The 17091-nt window shown below is 48.4% G+C and overlaps 1 protein-coding gene and 1 non-coding gene across 7 annotated transcripts in view; both read left to right on the top strand.

Annotated features, from left to right (window-relative positions):
• Window positions 1-12386, top strand: part of AP1B1 (adaptor related protein complex 1 subunit beta 1) — a 66934-nt gene extending 54548 nt beyond the window's left edge. For 2 of the 6 annotated variants that reach the window (XM_034790854.1, XM_034790855.1), the window contains 10 exons: window positions 4-24; window positions 712-741; window positions 852-992; window positions 1892-2037; window positions 3922-4051; window positions 4892-4976; window positions 6116-6202; window positions 7743-7897; window positions 8921-8929; window positions 10261-12386. In XM_034790854.1, coding sequence (XP_034646745.1) covers window positions 4-24; window positions 712-741; window positions 852-992; window positions 1892-2037; window positions 3922-4051; window positions 4892-4976; window positions 6116-6202; window positions 7743-7897; window positions 8921-8929; window positions 10261-10335 — 879 coding nt within the window. In that variant the 3' untranslated portion in view covers window positions 10336-12386. The remainder of the gene's footprint in view (window positions 1-3; window positions 25-711; window positions 742-851; window positions 993-1891; window positions 2038-3921; window positions 4052-4891; window positions 4977-6115; window positions 6203-7742; window positions 7898-8920; window positions 8930-10260) is intronic. The other 4 variants (XM_034790857.1, XM_034790856.1, XM_034790858.1 and 1 more) reach the window with 4 other exon arrangements.
• On the top strand, window positions 3106-3205 carry LOC117888370. Its single transcript, XR_004648320.1, has one exon. It is a non-coding gene; the product is annotated as a small nucleolar RNA SNORD125 (small nucleolar RNA).
• Window positions 12387-17091: the final 4705 nt, after the last annotated feature.

Raw genomic sequence — 17091 nt, 5'->3', positions numbered from 1 at the left:
GAGATGGGGGACGAGTCTGAAGGGGTATGGATCAGCCCTTTTTTTACTAGCTCTCTGGAATATACCTAGCCAACCTCCCGTGTGCTCCCCTCACTGATCCCTGCTCCCTGTCACTGTAGTATAGAAGGAACAGTTGGAGTTTGTGAGCTACTATATGCCTGGAGTGGGGTATGAAGAAAGGCCATCAGTTAGCTTGGTTCAAGGCCATCAGACCCATGTTTCATATAGTGCTGTCCCACTCAAATTGTAGCCAACTACCTTAGACCCTTCGGGGCTCCCACTGGGAACCTGCTCCAATACCCCACCTCCAAAGCAGCAGAGAAGAGAGAAACTTTGTTCTATAAGAGTATCTATGAGTTCCCCATCTCTTCTAAACTATCGGTCTCTCTGGCTGTCTCTGTCTGTGTCTCTGCTCTTGGTTGGTGTGTGTGTGATGCTTAGCTTGTTAGATGTTGGCAAAAAGCAAATCTGAAGCAGACAGTGAAATAACAAATGTGTCCCAGTGACTCGAAGCCACAGGGCCTGCTAAGCAGTCTTGGAACAGTTCCTGACCCCACCCTTCGTCCAGTGCTTTTTAAAGAGCCATTGGTAAAATGGGTCATGGCTGTGTGTGTTGGAGATTCTCTTCCCCTCCCCGCCCCCGCATCTGACCCGCTCTTTATTCGCCTGCCACTGCTCTCAGTGATGTTCCTGTTTCTTGTCTCTTTGCAGCTGAGAAGCGATGTAGGAGGCAGTCCTGCAGTGAGTGTGCATCTTCCATGTTTACCAGTCTGTCACATTTTGCACCTTCCTTTTTGTTCTCTCGTTTCTTTCATGGTGCCCAGAGTAACTGGCTTCCTTGTTTCATACAGATGGGTGGCACCGGCTTTACAGCTCCCAGCGCAGTGATGCCTGCAAACCTCGGGCCACCCCCCAGTGGTGGCTTGGGAGACCTCTTTGATCTGGCCGGTGGAGTGGGCACACTGTCAGGATCCCACGTAGCACCCAAAACAGTGAGTGGCACTGCCTGTACTGACCTCCCACCCAAGGCTTTGGTTCTAGCTATCTGGGCTCTAACATTGCCAGGTTGTATGGACTGCTGCTATTAAAAATCAACATAGGGTGGGGATCCACAGGAAAGTCTTAAGCTGCCCCAAGCTGGTAGAACTTGGGGATGCCCCAGGAAGGGGGTGAAGTGTAAATCCTCAGGTGAAATTGTGGAGGGTTGTGTCCGGCAAGCTGTAGCCACACATGGAGGATGTTCAAGGGTGACATATACATTAATGTGTCTTAGATACCCTCTCTCTGTCCAGGTGGGTAAGTCTATCAACAGGGTGCCTCCCCGTCCTAGAACAGCTGGTGGTGGGGACAGTCTGGAGACCCCCTCCTTTGAGGAGCAGCTGCCATTTGTTAGGCCTCAGAGTGAAGGAGAGAATGAGGGTTTATCCCAGAGGATTTTGTGTCCCTAGAAACCGGAGCCTATCTGTGCATAGAGGCAGCACTAGTGAGCTTGCCAGTGTATTGCAGGTATTCACACCCTGGCCCACATTAACGACTCCTTCCAAGAGCCAGCCAGTGTACTGGGAAGATGTGACACAAAGGGCCTGGGTCCCCATGGGCTAGAAAGTGCCTGTTCCTTCGCAGGCAGGTTACATGCATGTCTGGTATGTTCCCTGCCTTTGAGCTGGAGGAGAGCCAGGGAATCTTGATTTTAAATCCTTAACTTCCTACCTGTAGCAGTAAAATGTTAAACTTGCAGATGGACTGTCTGACTGTGCTGTCCTGACAGGTCAGGAGCTCCTGCTGTTGAGACCTGGACTCCTAAGTCCTGTTTGGGTCCTCTGTGATAGGCAGTTCACCTTGTGTTTTAGATCAGGTCAAAATAATTTTCTTCTGTCTTCACATAATGTAGGTCTGGCTCCCAGCCATGAAGGCCAAGGGCCTGGAGATTTCTGGCACGTTCAGCCGCCAGGTGGGCGCCATCTCCATGGATCTCTTACTAACTAACAAGGCCTTGCAGGTCATGTCTGACTTTGCCATCCAGTTCAACCGTAACAGGTAAAATACCTGCTGGGCTGCTAGTGCAGCACACTATGCATCCGGTGATCCCAGGAGTCTGCTCAGTCTGGGGAGGGATACCCTCTTTGGCAGTGTGGGATATGGTTGGAAGCAAGGGGTGAGCTGTCTGCAGAGCTCCTGTTGGCCCATTGATATGGGAGCACAGTTGGTTTTGTCACTGCCAAGTTCAATCTATAAGCCCCTGGCCTGGCAGGTGGGTCTGTTGCTAGTTCTGGAAGATCAGTGTTGCTGTACCAATCATATGCTCATGAGATCTAAGCTCAGAAAAGACTTTAGGATGGGAACAGCTTTGGCAAGAGAAGTGCTGGTGTGTGCCCTGGGTGCTGTCGGGGTGGAAGGGGCTGTGTGCACTGCACACAGCATATCTCCTGCTGGCCAGTACCCATGACTCCTGTCGGGGTAGCAGGCAATGGTGGATGTGTAGGGAACGGGCAAAGGGCAGTGATGGTGCTAAAATGACTGTGGGCCTGTCTTACAAACACACAATTTGCGGAGAACGGGGGTGTAAATCTACCCTGCGCTAACCTGCTGTACAGTAAGTGTCCATGTGGAGCCTGCTGCCGTGCACTAAGAGCTCCATTGTATACTCCCATTTCAAAGCGGAGTCGGTCTGTAGTGAGCTCTGATCTACTCCGCTTTGAAGTGGGAGCAGATCAAAGCGAAAAGTGGGACTTTTAGTGTGCTGCAGTAGGGTCCATGTGGACACTTAGAGCACGGTAGGCTAGTGCAAAGTAGATCTATGCCCCAGCTTGTTGCGAATGAAGTGTTTCTATAGTCAGGCTCTAAAGGAAAAGTAGTGACCACGTGTCCACCAACTGCTGGGAAGCAGAGCCTGCATTTTTCCTTTAGTTATTCTAGGGCCATCACTGCTCCTCTTGCATTACAGCCTGGGGGAGTCCAACCATCTAGGGAAACTAAACCTCAGAGTCATCTTGGTGCGCAGCAGAGGTTCAGGATGGACAAACACTAGAAGGAAGTGTCTGTGGAGCTAGAGGGCAGGGGTGACCACGTAAAGCCTGGGTAGATAGCAATCTGTAGTCCCATCAAGGTAGAAACAGCCTCACGTGATGATCCTTCTCTCCCTGAGTGCCCATGGTGATGAGTAAACCTGAGCCTCTAAGAAGTTGACTGAAGAGGCTGGCCCTCACTTAAGAACTGAGATTGAACAAGATCCCCCCTGTTGCCGGTAACGGGTCCTCCTCGTTAGCCGTGTGTCTTCTGCTAAGCTGAATAACACTCCCTGTGTGTCCAAAGGAGCAAAAGGCACTCCAGCCCCGGCTCACGGGGTGGCTGAGGGCTCTGGAGTTGTCCCTACTAGTATGAGATTGCCTAGAAATAAAGATGCAAGGTCTCAGGGTTTGGATACTTGCCAATGCCCCATATCCACCATGGTTGAGATGTAACGGGTTTGAATCAACAACCTGTGATGGTCAGACATGCCATGCTCTGCTTTGACTGTGGATGATCTGGTGTGTGGTTGTTGAACGTGCTGCTCCATAGTTTGGGAGGAGGATTTGAATGGAGTGTGTGTGAGAGGTAATGATGCTGTGTGAGTGCCCAGCATAGGCAGAGAGAGGAAGGAAGGAGTTTCCAGAGTGTGAGCACACAGGCTATCGGTGTGGTTTAGTGTCCCTGAGCACATCACAGGCTGGAATTGCGCAGGCCAATCTGCCATGCTGCCAGATCAGCAAGGTGGAAATACTTACAAGCTGGTGTGTGCGCCATCCAGGGAAGGAGATTTGACATGTGCTGCCATTAGCATCCTCCCACCACCTGGCAGGAAACTTACAACAAGCAACAGAAATCCTAGATGCCGCCTTTCTCTTTCCACTAACTCACCTACTCTTTGGGGTGTCCCCACAGCTTCGGCCTGGCGCCAGCTGCTCCTCTTCAGATCCATGCCCCTCTTGCTCCCAACCAGACTGTGGAGATCTCCCTCCCTCTGAACACAGTTGGCTCTGTCATGAAGATGGATCCTCTTAACAACCTCCAGGTGAGGCTGTGTGGGGGAGGCACTGAAAGCAGCAGGGATGTGCTGGTGGCCTTTGCTCCCAAGTGCACACGAGCCTCGTTAGTGGACCAGTCTAAATGGCACAGTAGGGCTGGGATGGGCAAGGAGAGCCACAGCGGAGAATCTGAAACTCGTACCAGCATTTTAAAGCAGAAGTTTAGTTTCAGGAGCAGGAAGGGAAGCTGAGATGAAATGGGTAATGCCAGAATATTGAGATGGGACGTGGAGAGATGCAGTATTTCCCTGCTGCTTTCTCTCTTTCTCCAGGAAAAGGGAAACCTTGTTCTGGTCCAGTGTCGAGCTCTGACACAGACTGGTTTCTCTGCTTACAGAACAGGGAGCCCTTCTCAGCATATGGCTAGGCCAAGAGATGCAACTGAATACACCCTCCCAGCTTCACAAAGTGCTAGCAATCAGTACCCAGGCTTGGCCTGAGGAAGGAGACTCAACTGATCTTTCTGCTCCAGCTACTGAGTAGGAATGGGGTCTAAGAGCAGGATAATTACAGTGGAGTGTAAGATTGTAGGTTTGGGACTGTCTGCTGTTCTCCAGTTTTATTACAGTTCTGCTCTTCAGTTAAATAATGCTGGCAGTGCTCCGCCACTGTGAGCACCATGTGACCAGTTTAACTCTTTGCCTAAGAGATTAAAGGCTGGGATTAGAACTCAGGAGTTCTTGGTTCCCAGCTCTGTGCTGATTCCACTAGACCCTGTGCCTTGCATCAAATACATCCGTGTATGTCATGTCGGGTTTCACCTGTGAACTGCCTTCCTGGGCTAGATCAGGAAGAGAAGCTAACACCCTCTCTCCCCTTGGTACCAGGTTGCAGTGAAGAACAACATTGATGTGTTCTACTTCAGCACCTTGTACCCACTGCATATCCTCTTTGTGGAAGATGGGAAGATGGGTGAGTTGATGGGATTCTCTATCCTGGACTTGTGGGAGAAGGTAACGAGACAGGGTGTGGGTGAGTGAGTAAATGGAAGAGGGGAGATAGTGTGAGAACGCCTGTAGGCAGTACAGAAATGTTGCCTGCATAGATGCAATTCCACTGCTGATCCTTAGCTGATGCTGTATCCTGTTCAGATGGAATCCTTACAGTGTGGTATTTCTAGCCCTGTAGTTCATGACTCTTGGGACTCATTTTAAGAGAAATGAGGAGAATGAATCTGGGAATGTCACACCGCAGGGCTGAGCTCTGATGAACAGGGCGGGAGGCGTCAGAGCCGAGTTAACCTCTGCCTCAGTAAGCCTGGAGTTAGGGCTGAATTGCCCATTATCAAGCCATTGGTCCTCACTGCTTTTCTCTTCCACCACTTTCCACAGCAGTGCTTGGGAAAGGACTGGAGACAGTTACTGAGCATAACTAGAGCCAAGCCCCACCTTCATCTGATTCTGACCCTTCTAGGAGTCCTCTAGAATGCGATGTGTGTGTGTGTGTGTGTGTGTGTGTGTGTGTGTGTGTGTGTGTGTGTGTAAAAATATACACGTGTGTGCATGCACACCCGTCTACACAAGATACTACAGCCATGCTGAAAAATTAAGCAAGGATGTAGCAGAACAGTGCTAGATTCAGCCGTGCTCCAGTACAGTTCTGCCCTCATTGTTCAAAGCCAGGATTGTACAGTCATGTTTTTCTTGTATCATTACTATTTTTCTTCTTCTTCTTCTAATGAAATACTTTAAACAGGGCTGGTGTATGCTTTGGCAATTAATTAAACTAATCTGAATTAAAGCCACTTCATTCTGAATGAGTGTCCACACAGGGGTTTAACGCAGCTAATTCACTTTCAGTTCACACCTTTAGTTAATCTGGATTCATTTTCCAAGTGTCCCCATGTAGACAAGTCCTAAGGGAATAAAGTATTGATGCTGACCTCCTTCCATAGATTGCTGGAAGCTACTCCCTGTGGGTGTCTGTGGAAAGGAGGGGAGCCCTTCTTCCTTAAGGGGCTTGGGCAGAGTTGTTTGTCTGGAGCTGATGTGCAAGTGAGCTGGCTGATCCCACAGATTTCACGCTGTGTACCTACTTGTCTCCCTTACCAGAGCGGCAGATGTTCCTGGCCACCTGGAAGGACATTCCAAATGAGAATGAAGCCCAGTTCCAGATCAAAGATTGTCCTCTCAGTGCAGGTGAGTTCCAGTACTTCAGCTCCTTCCAAATGGGGCCCAAACTCAGCTTAGTGTTGAGTTGGTTTGGGCTGTACCTAGTGTCTGCAGGCTGTAAAAACCTATTGGTTGGAATAATCCACATCTGTAGTGCCAAAAGCAATACTTTTTCAAAGCCAGCGCCAATCGCTCCCCACCCTCTGGCTCTGATTTCCTGTGGAGTGACAGCAGGTATTGCCAAGCAGAGATGACTTGACTAGTTTGAGTCAGTGGAGTAGATCGCTGCTTTGTAATGCACCCATGGAGCCCCGTCAAACCAGGGTGCTCGCTGAATGCTTCAGTGCTACCCCTTCCTGCGGAGAGGTTGTGGGCAAACAGGTCCTTCCCTGCTGCCCGGTGAGGTTCTCTTTCTGCAGCAACCCATTAGCGCCTGAATTACCTGCCCCTTGCCAAAGCAGAGACCATTAATTGTGCCCTAGTGCTGTCTGACAGTTCTAGATCAGATAAACTCCTGCTGTGTAATCAGAGAGCAAATCTCATTTCATTTCCTCCCACACCTCCCTATCCTCTTGTTTCCAAGCAGCTGTGGCTGCTTTGACTGGATGGGATTGTTAGTCCTTGTTTTCTGTCTGGGGTCAGATGTCCGTTTTGACACAGCAGGAATCAAGAGGGTGAAAAACCAATGCAGACCAAATCCATTGTCCCTGCTGCTTGTTCCAGTGCAGCACAATGTACTGACCTTTATGGAATGAAAGGTAGAGGAGACTGGGTGGCTGAGAGACTTGGTAACAAGATACAGAGCCTGTCACGCTGAGCTGTTTATTGCAATCCAGCTTGGGACAGAAGTGAGCAAATGCTACTGCCGCTCAATAATGGTTGCCTGAAATGAGCTGCCCTTGCGTTCGCCTAGAGACTCCTGCCTCCGTCACAAAAGCCACGAACTCCAGGCGGTGTTTAAATCGAGCCCTTCTCAGGGTGCCAGGAAATAGTGAATTGACCCTGTCTGTGGGAGGCCCAGCTAAGCTCGGCCCCGCTCCTCCCTGTAAGAGTCACTATATGGCATAAGGATGCTGGCTTCAAGCCTTGCTCATCCTTAGCAGGAGTCTGTTAAGGAACTGCTGGTGAAGTCTCAGCTTCTTCCACCATAAGTCTGCAGTGAATGATGCAGAGAATATGCTGTAGGCTGTAGTGCTGTGGATTTGCTTGGACAGTATATTTGCCTAGGAGTCACTCCTGGGAGGAAGGTTGGCTTACGAGTCGGGGGAGCAGAGCAGCTGTTTTTGCAGCTTAGTGCCATGTGCTAAGAGAAACAGACCCCTGAATTCGGGTTTTGGCAGGTAAGCAAAGGAACTGCTTGTCACATATTTGGCTTCAAATTCAAAGACTTCATGCAGATTCTTACTGATCTGGGATCTCAATCCTCTTTTAAGCAAGGTGTGTATGTTCCAGGCCTTCTAACCAGAAACAGCTGGTTCCTGCAGCACACTGCATGGTGACATCCAGCTGACAGTATTTCCAGTGCTCCTAGCCATAGCAACTCACCTGCGTCTGTCTATCCACCCAGATGCTGTTAGCAGCAAGCTTCAAGGCAGCAACATCTTCACCGTAGCCAAGAGGAACGTAGAGGGCCAAGACATGCTGTACCAGTCTCTCAAACTGACCAATGGGATCTGGGTCCTGGCAGAGCTACGAATCCAACCCGGCAGTCCTAGTTTCACGGTAAGACCAGCTCCTCCCTCCTGTTCCAAAATAGGCTAGTACATAGGGTTGCCAATGTATTTCAAAAATAAGGGCCTATTCTCTTAGCGCTCCCGCCCCACCCCACCCCACACTAAGCAGGACTCACCTCCATTGGCCAGGGTTATTTCATGCTGCTTTTTGCATCACTCAGCAATTCCCCATCTTGTTGGACAGAGGTGAAGAAATAAGGGACGTCCCTTGTGATTAGGGACTTTTGGCAGCCCTACTAGTACCCCTCAAGACACCAGGCTTATTCCCCGCCTCCTCTGCTTAGAAAGTTGGCCCTGATTCAGATTTCCCTTTCAGTAAACATTCCTCTGTGGTGTTGGCAACCCCCAACACAGCAGCCTTGTGTTAGTGTGTGAGAACGGGTGATGTCATTGGCCAGTCTGTCTTGTTAAGCTGGGTGATCTGCAGTGGCACTTCCTGATAAGCAAGGGGTTAACCTGAGCTCAACTTCCCCTGGCCCTTGTACAGGTGCTCATTGGAACGGGCTGGGCGGGGGCAGAACCCTTCACTAACTGTACCAGCTGAGTTGTTGGACAGGTTATAGTGACACAGGATAAACACTGGGGAAGCGTATTAGATTAAGACAGCTCAAATCATTTGTACTGTTAGTAACTAACACAAGTAAGGAAAATGCTTACTTTCATAGTGTTCCTTTAAATTCAGACTAAGATTCCTTTAAAAAAAAAAAAAAATCCCTAGAGCATGTATCCTGGACCATAGAGAGAGCCAGACAACAGCAGCTGCAAAGAATTAACCCGAACACAGATGATTGCAATTAGCCCTGCACTCACCTTGTCTGAGACATGAGTGCTCAGTCATCAGAATGTGGTGAGCTGTTTCAGTCAGCCCCAGCTGAAACTGGCTGGAGAGGTTCCCCTGGCAGTTTTTTTGTTCTGTTGCATTCTGATGAGCTCTCCGTTTGCATCTGGGTTCACATTTCTCTGTATGTTTTGTTGCTGCATGCCCACCGCTGGCCTGCCCCTGATGTTGCAGGATTTGGAGGTTAGCAGACTATATTTTTCCCCCCCCTTTTTTTCGCTGTATACAGCTGCTCTCATCATTTCACCCCTGATATTTCCTCCTCCTGTCCGCCTCATTTCATTTCTTTCCCTCATGCTGTTGCTGCCTCCAGCACACCCTGAGTAGCATGGGGCCGCTGATGCATGGTAGATCCAACCACAGAAGGTTTTGGAAGGGGGCTGGGGGAAGTGAGAACCACATAAAATGACACACACACACGCTCACTCTCTCTGTCACACACACTCTTCTGGAAAATGCTAGCAGAGCATGGCTTGGCCCAGACTGTCAAAAGTGACTAGCCATTTTGGATGCATAGCTTGAATAGCCTTAAAGGGGCCTGCTTAAGTGCCAAGCACCCACCCTCTGAACATCAGGCCCATCTTATGGTGTCTCCAGACAAACACCCCAAAATGGATGTACCCCAAATCACTAGTGATTTCTGAAAACCCTTGCCCTAGTGACTACACCCTGTGTCTAACCCCCAAGTGGACCTTGCCAGTTGTGTTCTGGATTTCTTCTTTCCCGTTCATTTCTGGTTTTAGGAACTAATTGAGCTCAAACCAAAGAGAATTGTGTAAATTTTAATCTTATCTGGTAAGTAACTTCAAGGCATTAGTTTCAATTAAAGATGAGACATAACACTTCAGGTTTCTACCCAGGTAAATAATGTATTAACAGCCAACAGTTCAAAGCCCCGAACAGGCAGAGGTAGGGAGTGTGCGTGCATGCGCGAGTGACTGTCTCTAGCTCATTTGTGCTCCCTACACCTTTTGTGCCTATAGATCACATGCATATGGCTTGCAGGCAACTCTGCCTCTCAACCTGCCCTGGGGAATGATGCTGGGTGAGGGAATGGATGGATGGGACCCAAATCGGGAAGGGAAGCAAGCGGGTGACGTTAAATGTGGGAATCAATTTCTTTAGCCTAAATAACTTTTGTCTCTAACGTTAGTCTCCTGACTCAGTATCTCTGAAGTCAGTTTTACAACAACGAGGGGAGACGTTGGCTGATCCGTGTGGGATGGAGGTGAAGTTTGGCCTTTGGAAGCCAATGCCCGGTTGAGTGGCAGGGCATCGGAGGCTTGGCTTTGCTGCACATCATGGCACCGAAAGCTTTCGAGGTTTTCTTCGAAGGCTTTGGATGGCCATTCCACTAGGTCTTTAGCATGCTTCTCTTCACCCACCCACAAACCTTTCGCTGGAGATTCTGATCCAGTGCCCCAGTTACTAACTGCTGGCGAGTCGAAAGTGAGTGCCTCCCTTGCAGTGCTAAGTAAGGTGCCATTGAGTTGTTTTTCCCTCTTTCCGTGCAGCTGTCTCTGAAGTGCCGAGCGCCCGAGGTATCCCAGTATGTTTACCAAGCATATGAAACCATTCTGAAGAACTGAGGCACCCACCTCATCCTCCTCTCTCTCCTCCCGCATCCCAAATGAGGAAATGGGGACCAGAACCTGTGTGCATGTTTCCTCTTGACCTTGGAAGGAACAAATGCAAGATCAAGATACTCTGGAAACTTCAAACTGGCGCCCCCCTGATGCTGAAAATGGTGTGAGCGGCAGAGCCTAACATTCCATCTTCAGCTCTTTGGGGATGGGGTGGGAGGAGAGGGGGGCAGGGGGAGGGATCTTGTTGCGATTCAATGCATCAGTGTAGAATTCTTTCATGTGAAGTAATGCAGTGTCCTCTTTGCTGACGTTGCCCCTTTTAAGAGCCCTGTTTTTTGCCCTTGTACTCTTACTGAAATTAAGAGAGCGTGTGTGAGAATCTGGGTGGGAAGGCAGTGCCCATTGAGTCTCATTACTATCTTCAAATCCATTTCCCCTGACCTTCCCAGCCAAATAAATGAATCAACACTTTGGTGCTTAAGTATGGCTTGTGCTACATCGCCAAGCCCAGTCCTGGGAAGACAGCGGTGATGGGTCTCTTGCATTTAAACACATGTGTTGTCTGGTGAAGAATTCATCGCTAATAACCCCTCTTCTGATGGGACAGCTATGCTGAAGCACCGCTTCTTCCTCCTCCTTTCACGGTGACCTGTTACTTGGGGTGGATTTGCTTCCAGTCCTGCTTGCTTCTGGATTTTTCCATCACTTGTGCTGATTTGTGCTTAATGTGCCTCTGAGCCTCCCTTATTTCTAGGAGTGGACAATAAAAAGGGACTCTTTGCTGAAGCTTGGCACAAGGTCTCAGCGGGGGGGGATTGTGGGAATTTGGGGGGCTAGGGGAGGTGTAACAGGAGTTGGAAATGATTTGGGGCTCTGCCTCTGCAGATCAAGTTGTTCTGTAACTTGCCGAAAGCTTTGTGTCTGCAGAGTGGACAGCTTTGAAGGCAGCTAGCTAATGATGAATTGATGCCTTGAGTATTTTTTTCAAGGTGGCAAATCTCCATTTAGAGCTCTCCTTCCCCCTTTGAAATTTAACTGACCAAGGCACTTGCTTTTCTTTGTTCTGCGGATACAAGCTCCATTCCCTTCCCCCTGCAAGCCCTCAGGTTCTATAAGGGATAGTGCAGTTCCAGACCTGGAACAGATATCTCAGTAGAGGTCATCTCTTCCTTTAAAAGGCTAGTTTGAGTTTACCCCCAAACACTGAGGTACCCTTAAGGAGAGGGTTTGATCTCTTCCTAGGCTGTAGGGGGTTAGTAGGAGTAATCTGTCTTGGAACAGAATAACCCCTTTTCTTGCGCTGCAAACCCTCCATTCAGCGTGTATTTCCTCAGTCTGGTTGGGATTGTCAAAGAGCCTAGGGGGCTAAGTACCATTGGAAGTCACAGCCTGTACCCACAACTGCTATGAAGAGGGCTGTTACCATCTCTGGGGGACATAATGCACACTCAGAATTAACACAAGGAAGGACAAAATACTCATTGTTAGTATTAGGGCCACGGTGACTCCATAGGAGATGGCTCTGAAGACTAATAAGGGATGTACCAAATCATATGCCAATATTCATTATAATCCTCCCATCACCATGGGATGCCGGTCCTTGAATTGAGCTTTCCAGGAAGGAGTTTCCTCATGTTTGACTGGTTTGCTAACTGCCCTGGGACACATCGGGCTTCCGTTGCTGTCGCTGTGAGGCTCCCCCTCCAGTGTTTGTGCTGTTCCGATTCCTTAACCACAACAGCAGATGTGATCAGCCATCCGAACAGACTCCCTCCCCATCACTGTTTCCAGTATAGGTTTTGATGGGTCAGGGGAGTGGGTGACATCTGGAATGTTTGTGCCCTTAGGGCCCATGTAACTCTCCTGTGCTCATCAACTACGGCAATCCCAGCAGAAGTGGGGCGCGGCTGTTTCTCTGCTGAGCATTTAAGGCTTTTCCTATTTGTTGCTTCTGTAGGGGGGAGGGAGGGGCAGGGGTTCTGCCTTTGGATCAGTGACACTAATGTTCTTTCCCCCTCCAGAAATAATAATAAAAGCAATTGACCACCCTTAAATAGAAGTGTTTGGTGCGAGTTTTCAGATCCCTACAGTAAATATATATAGCTCGTATGTTTACTTGTGTTTTAAAAGAGGTAACATTGAATAAAGGTGACATCTTCCCATCAATCTGCTCTGTGCAGAGGATGGGGACAGGGACATAGATGGCTCTGAGTGACAGATGCTCCTTCTATGCTGGTTTCTGCTGCCTCTGATGCTTGGTTGCTAAATTGCCTTGCCACTTGGACACACTTCTTCCACCTCTGGCATCAGTTCAGCCCTTTCCCCTGAGTTTATTGCTGATGTTCAGTCATGTGGCCGGCAGGGGAGGAACCAGAGCTGGGTTCATACAGGTGCATTTCCCCACTGCAGGACCCCAAAAGGGTTGTTTGTTAACTAAGTGGCAGCCAAGGATTCCAGCAGCTTGAGCTTCCTCAGGCTATGTCTACACTACAGCTGGATCGATGCACTGGGGGAGTCAATTTAGCAGGTCTACTGAAGACCCACCAAATGGACCACAGATCGCTCTCCGGTCAACTCCGGTACTCCACCCTGAACAAGAAGAGTAAGATAAGTCGATGGGAGAGAGTCTCCTGTCGACCCAGCGCGGTGTAGACACCGCAGTAAGTCAACCTACGTTATTGACATAGCTAGAGTAGCGTAACTTAGGTCGACTTACTGCAGTAGTGTAGACATAGCCTCAGTGTGGTGTCTGGGCCAGCCCAAGATATTGGCCAGCAGGAGCTATTGAAACTTGATCAGTACTTTCCGCTCAGAGCAGAGATCACAGGGTGTTTTATGTATCTGAACCTGCTGAAGACTAGCTGATCACATCACTCCGCACTGGCTGGCCACAGCTGGTGTCGCCCATATGGCCGCAGCTCAGGTGGTCATTGATATCCATACCACCACCCCCGTCAGCCACTTACCTGAAAATCCACCCCTCTTTCCATTACTGCAGCCTTGGACACCTGCTATCATTGCTTTTCAGTCTGTCTTTGAACTTCCTTCTGCTTGAAAGCTTGTGGAGGAGTATAGACAGCAATAATCTCACCATTGAATAGAGCAGGAGCCGATGCAACACACCCTTCTGAACACAAGAGGGAGCCCAGAAATGGAGTAGAGGAGAGAGTAAACTGGGGAAAACTGTTCCATTCCTCCTGTCCTATTCTCAGGTATGTACTGCATTTACTCCTGTTCCCAACTCCAAGTTGAAGTGGAATCCCTTTCCCAGCCTCTGCTGCGTCTCCAGGGGAGTAAAAGCTTTTATACAGATATGGGCTTTCTGGCCCCATGTGGTTGGGTTGGAAAGAATGGGGGAAGGTCTGGACTGCCATAGTCCTGCCCACTTTCTCTCCCTGTCCCCAGTGCTATGTGTAGAATATGTAAATGCTAAGGGTAATATCGAAGTCCCTTTGAAATCAATTGGGAGTTTTCCTGTTCACCTCAGTGGGGTCAGGATTTTCCTATGTGACTACCAGTAGATAAGCAGTCTCCTGTCCTGGTGTAGTGTGAGAGTGGATAGGGAAAGGTCTGCAACGGTCACTTACTCTCTGCATTGGTAGACTGAGCATCAGCTGTCGATAACCCAGTGGAGTAGAAAGAGCTACGGCTGCAGTGGAGTTGGCATGTGCTGCTTTAGCTGAGCTATGAGCTGGGGATCGCGGAGGTCTCGTAATCTTCCTTGCGCCTATGGAAGCCAGCTCTCTCTACATCCCTGGAAGGAAGAAGAAGCTGTAAAACGGTTGAGTGGAGCACAGTAGACACTTAAGTCAGGATTGTGTGTTGTGGACCAGTGGCCTCTGTCTCAGTTACAAGATTGTTGCTGAAGATTTCATTCTGTACTGAACCTGCTGAGCAGAGGAGTTTGTCACTGGCCATGGGACCCATCTCTTCTGCTGTGTCCATAATGCTTTGGCTTCCCCTTTGTCCACACGAGCAGGACAAGAGGGGATTTGATTTAGTTGACTAGTTTTTTGGTGGTTGTAGCAATCATTTGAAGTACACAGTGTTCAAAAGTATGCTGCTCAGATCCCAGTGTTAAAGATCAACCTGCTCCTGGCCCTCTGATCGTCTCGCCTGCGTGGGGAGCCGAAGGACAGGCCTTTTCTAATAGCTGGCACTTACCGCACTCTTCATCCCAATAACACAAGACTTTCCCAAAGGGGGTAAGTAGTGCTGCTTTCGCTTCCTCTCCCCCCTCAAACACAGCACCTCCAACACTGGGATAGAGACACAGAGGTGAAGTGACTGACCGTGATCACCCAGCAAGCCCCTTCCTAGTCCCCTGCTCTAACTATTAGACGTGCTACTGCCTCCTATCAGGATAAACCTATTATTGAAATACCTGTTGGCTTATTCTGTTTGCTGCACTGGCTGAGGCCTAATGGCTCACCAATCCCTTCCTCTGCCAGTGAGCAAAGATTAATCCAGTGAGCTGGTCTCTACTGTACCTGGGCTGGAGCTGGCACTGTCTGCCATGCAGATCACTGCTCTCTGATCTGTGCAATGACTGGCTCTTCTTAACCATAATGGAGTTGGACAAATCCCTTCTCCCTGGCCTACTCCTTTCACAGCTCCTCATCTCCATGCCCAGTCTGACCTAGCTGCCATAGATTCATAGATTCTTGGACTGGAAGGGACCTCGAGAGGCCATCGAGTCCAGTCCCCTGCCCTCATGGCGGGATCAAATACTGTCTAGACCATCCCTGATAGACATTTATCTAACCTACTCTTAAATATCTCCAGAGATGGAGATTCCACAACCTCCCTAGGCAATTTATTCCAGTGTTTAACCACCCTGACAGTTAGGAACTTTTTCCTAATGTCCATCCTAAACCTCCCTTGCTGCAGTTTAAGCCCATTGCTTCTTGTTCTATTCTTAGAGACTAAGGTGAACAAGTTTTCTCCCTCCTCCTTATGACACCCTTTTAGATACCTGAAAACTGCTATCATGTCCCCTCTGTCTTCTCTTTCCAAACTAAACAAACCCAGTTCTTTCAGCCTTCCTTCATAGGTCATGTTCTCAAGACCTTTAATCATTCTTATTGCTCTTCTCTGGACCCTTTCCAATTTCTCCACATCTTTCTTGAAATGCGGTGCCCAGAACTGGACACAATACTCCAGTTGAGGCCTAACCAGCGCAGAGTAGAGCGGAAGAATGACTTCTCGTGTCTTGCTCACAACACACCTGTTAATACATCCCAGAATCACATTTGCTTTTTTTGCTACAGCATCACACTGTTGACTCATATTTAGCTTGTGGTCCACTAAAACCCCTAGATCCCTTTCTGCCGTACTCCTTCCTAGACAATCTCTTCCCATTCTGTATGTGTGACACTGATTTTTCCTTCCTAAGTGGAGCACTTTGCATTTGTCTTTGTTAAACTTCATCCTGTTTACCTCAGACCATTTCTCCAATTTGTCCAGATCATTTTGAATTATGACCCTGTCCTCCAAAGCAGTTGCAATCCCTCCCAGTTTGGTATCATCCGCAAACTTAATAAGCGTACTTTCTATGCCAATATCTAAGTTGTTAATGAAGTTATTGAACAGAGCTGGTCCCAAAACAGACCCCTGCGGAACCCCACTTGTTATGCCTTTCCAGCAGGATTGGGAACCATTAATAGCAACTCTGAGTATGGTTATCCAGCCAGTTATGCTCACCTTATAGTAGCCCCATCTAAATTGTATTTGCCTAGTTTATCAATAAGAATATCATGCGAGACCATAACAAATGCCTTACTAAAGTCTAGGTATACCTCATCCACAGCTTCGCCCTTATCCACAAGGCTCGTTATCCTATCAAAGAAAGCTATCGGATTGGTGTGACACGATTTGTTCTTTACAAATCCATGCTGGCTGTTCCCTATCACCTTACCACCTTCCAAGTGTTGGCAGATTTCCTTAATTACTTGCTCCATTATCTTCCCTGGCACAGAAGTTAAACTAACTGGTCTGTAGTTTCCTGGGTTGTTTTTATTTCCCTTTTTATAGATGGGCACTATATTTGCCCTTTTCCAGTCTTCTGGAATCTCTCCCGTCTGCCATGATTTTCCAAAGATAATAGCTAGAGGCTCAGATACCTCCATTAGCTCCTTGAGTATTCTAGGATGCATTTCATTGGGCCCTGGTGACTTGCAGGCATCTAATTTTTCTAAGTGATTTTTAACTTATTTTTTTATTTTATCTTCTAAACCTACCCCCTTCCCATTAGCATTCACTATGTTAGGCATTCCTTCAGACTTTTCGGTGAAGACCGAAACAAAGAAGTCATTAAGCATCTCTGCCATTTCCAAGTTTCCTATTACTGTTTCTCCCTCTTCACTGAGCAGTGGGCCTACCCTGTCTTTGGTCTTCCTCTTGCTTCTAATGTATTGATAAAGTCTTCTTGTTTCCCTTTATTCCTGTAGCTAGTTTGAGCTCATTTTGTGCCTCTGCCTTTCTAATCTTGCCCCTGTATTCCTGTGTTGTTTGCCTATATTCATCCTTTGTAATCTGTCCTAGTTTCCATTTTTTATGACTCCTTTTTATTTTTTAGATCATGCAAGATCTCGTGGTTAAGCCAAGGTGGTCTTTTGCCACACTTTCTATCTTTCCTAACCAGCGGAATAGCTTGCTTTTGGGCCCTTAATAGTGTCCCTTTGAAAAACTGCCAACTCTCCTCAGTTGTTTTCCACCTCAGTCTTGATTCCCATGGGACCTTACCTATCCGCTCTCTGA

Source organism: Trachemys scripta, chromosome 15, assembly GCF_013100865.1.
Source record: "Trachemys scripta elegans isolate TJP31775 chromosome 15, CAS_Tse_1.0, whole genome shotgun sequence".
Taxonomy (NCBI): Eukaryota; Metazoa; Chordata; order Testudines; family Emydidae; genus Trachemys; species Trachemys scripta.
The sequence above is the reverse complement of the archived record's forward strand: the minus strand, read 5'-3'. Positions and strand labels throughout refer to the sequence as shown.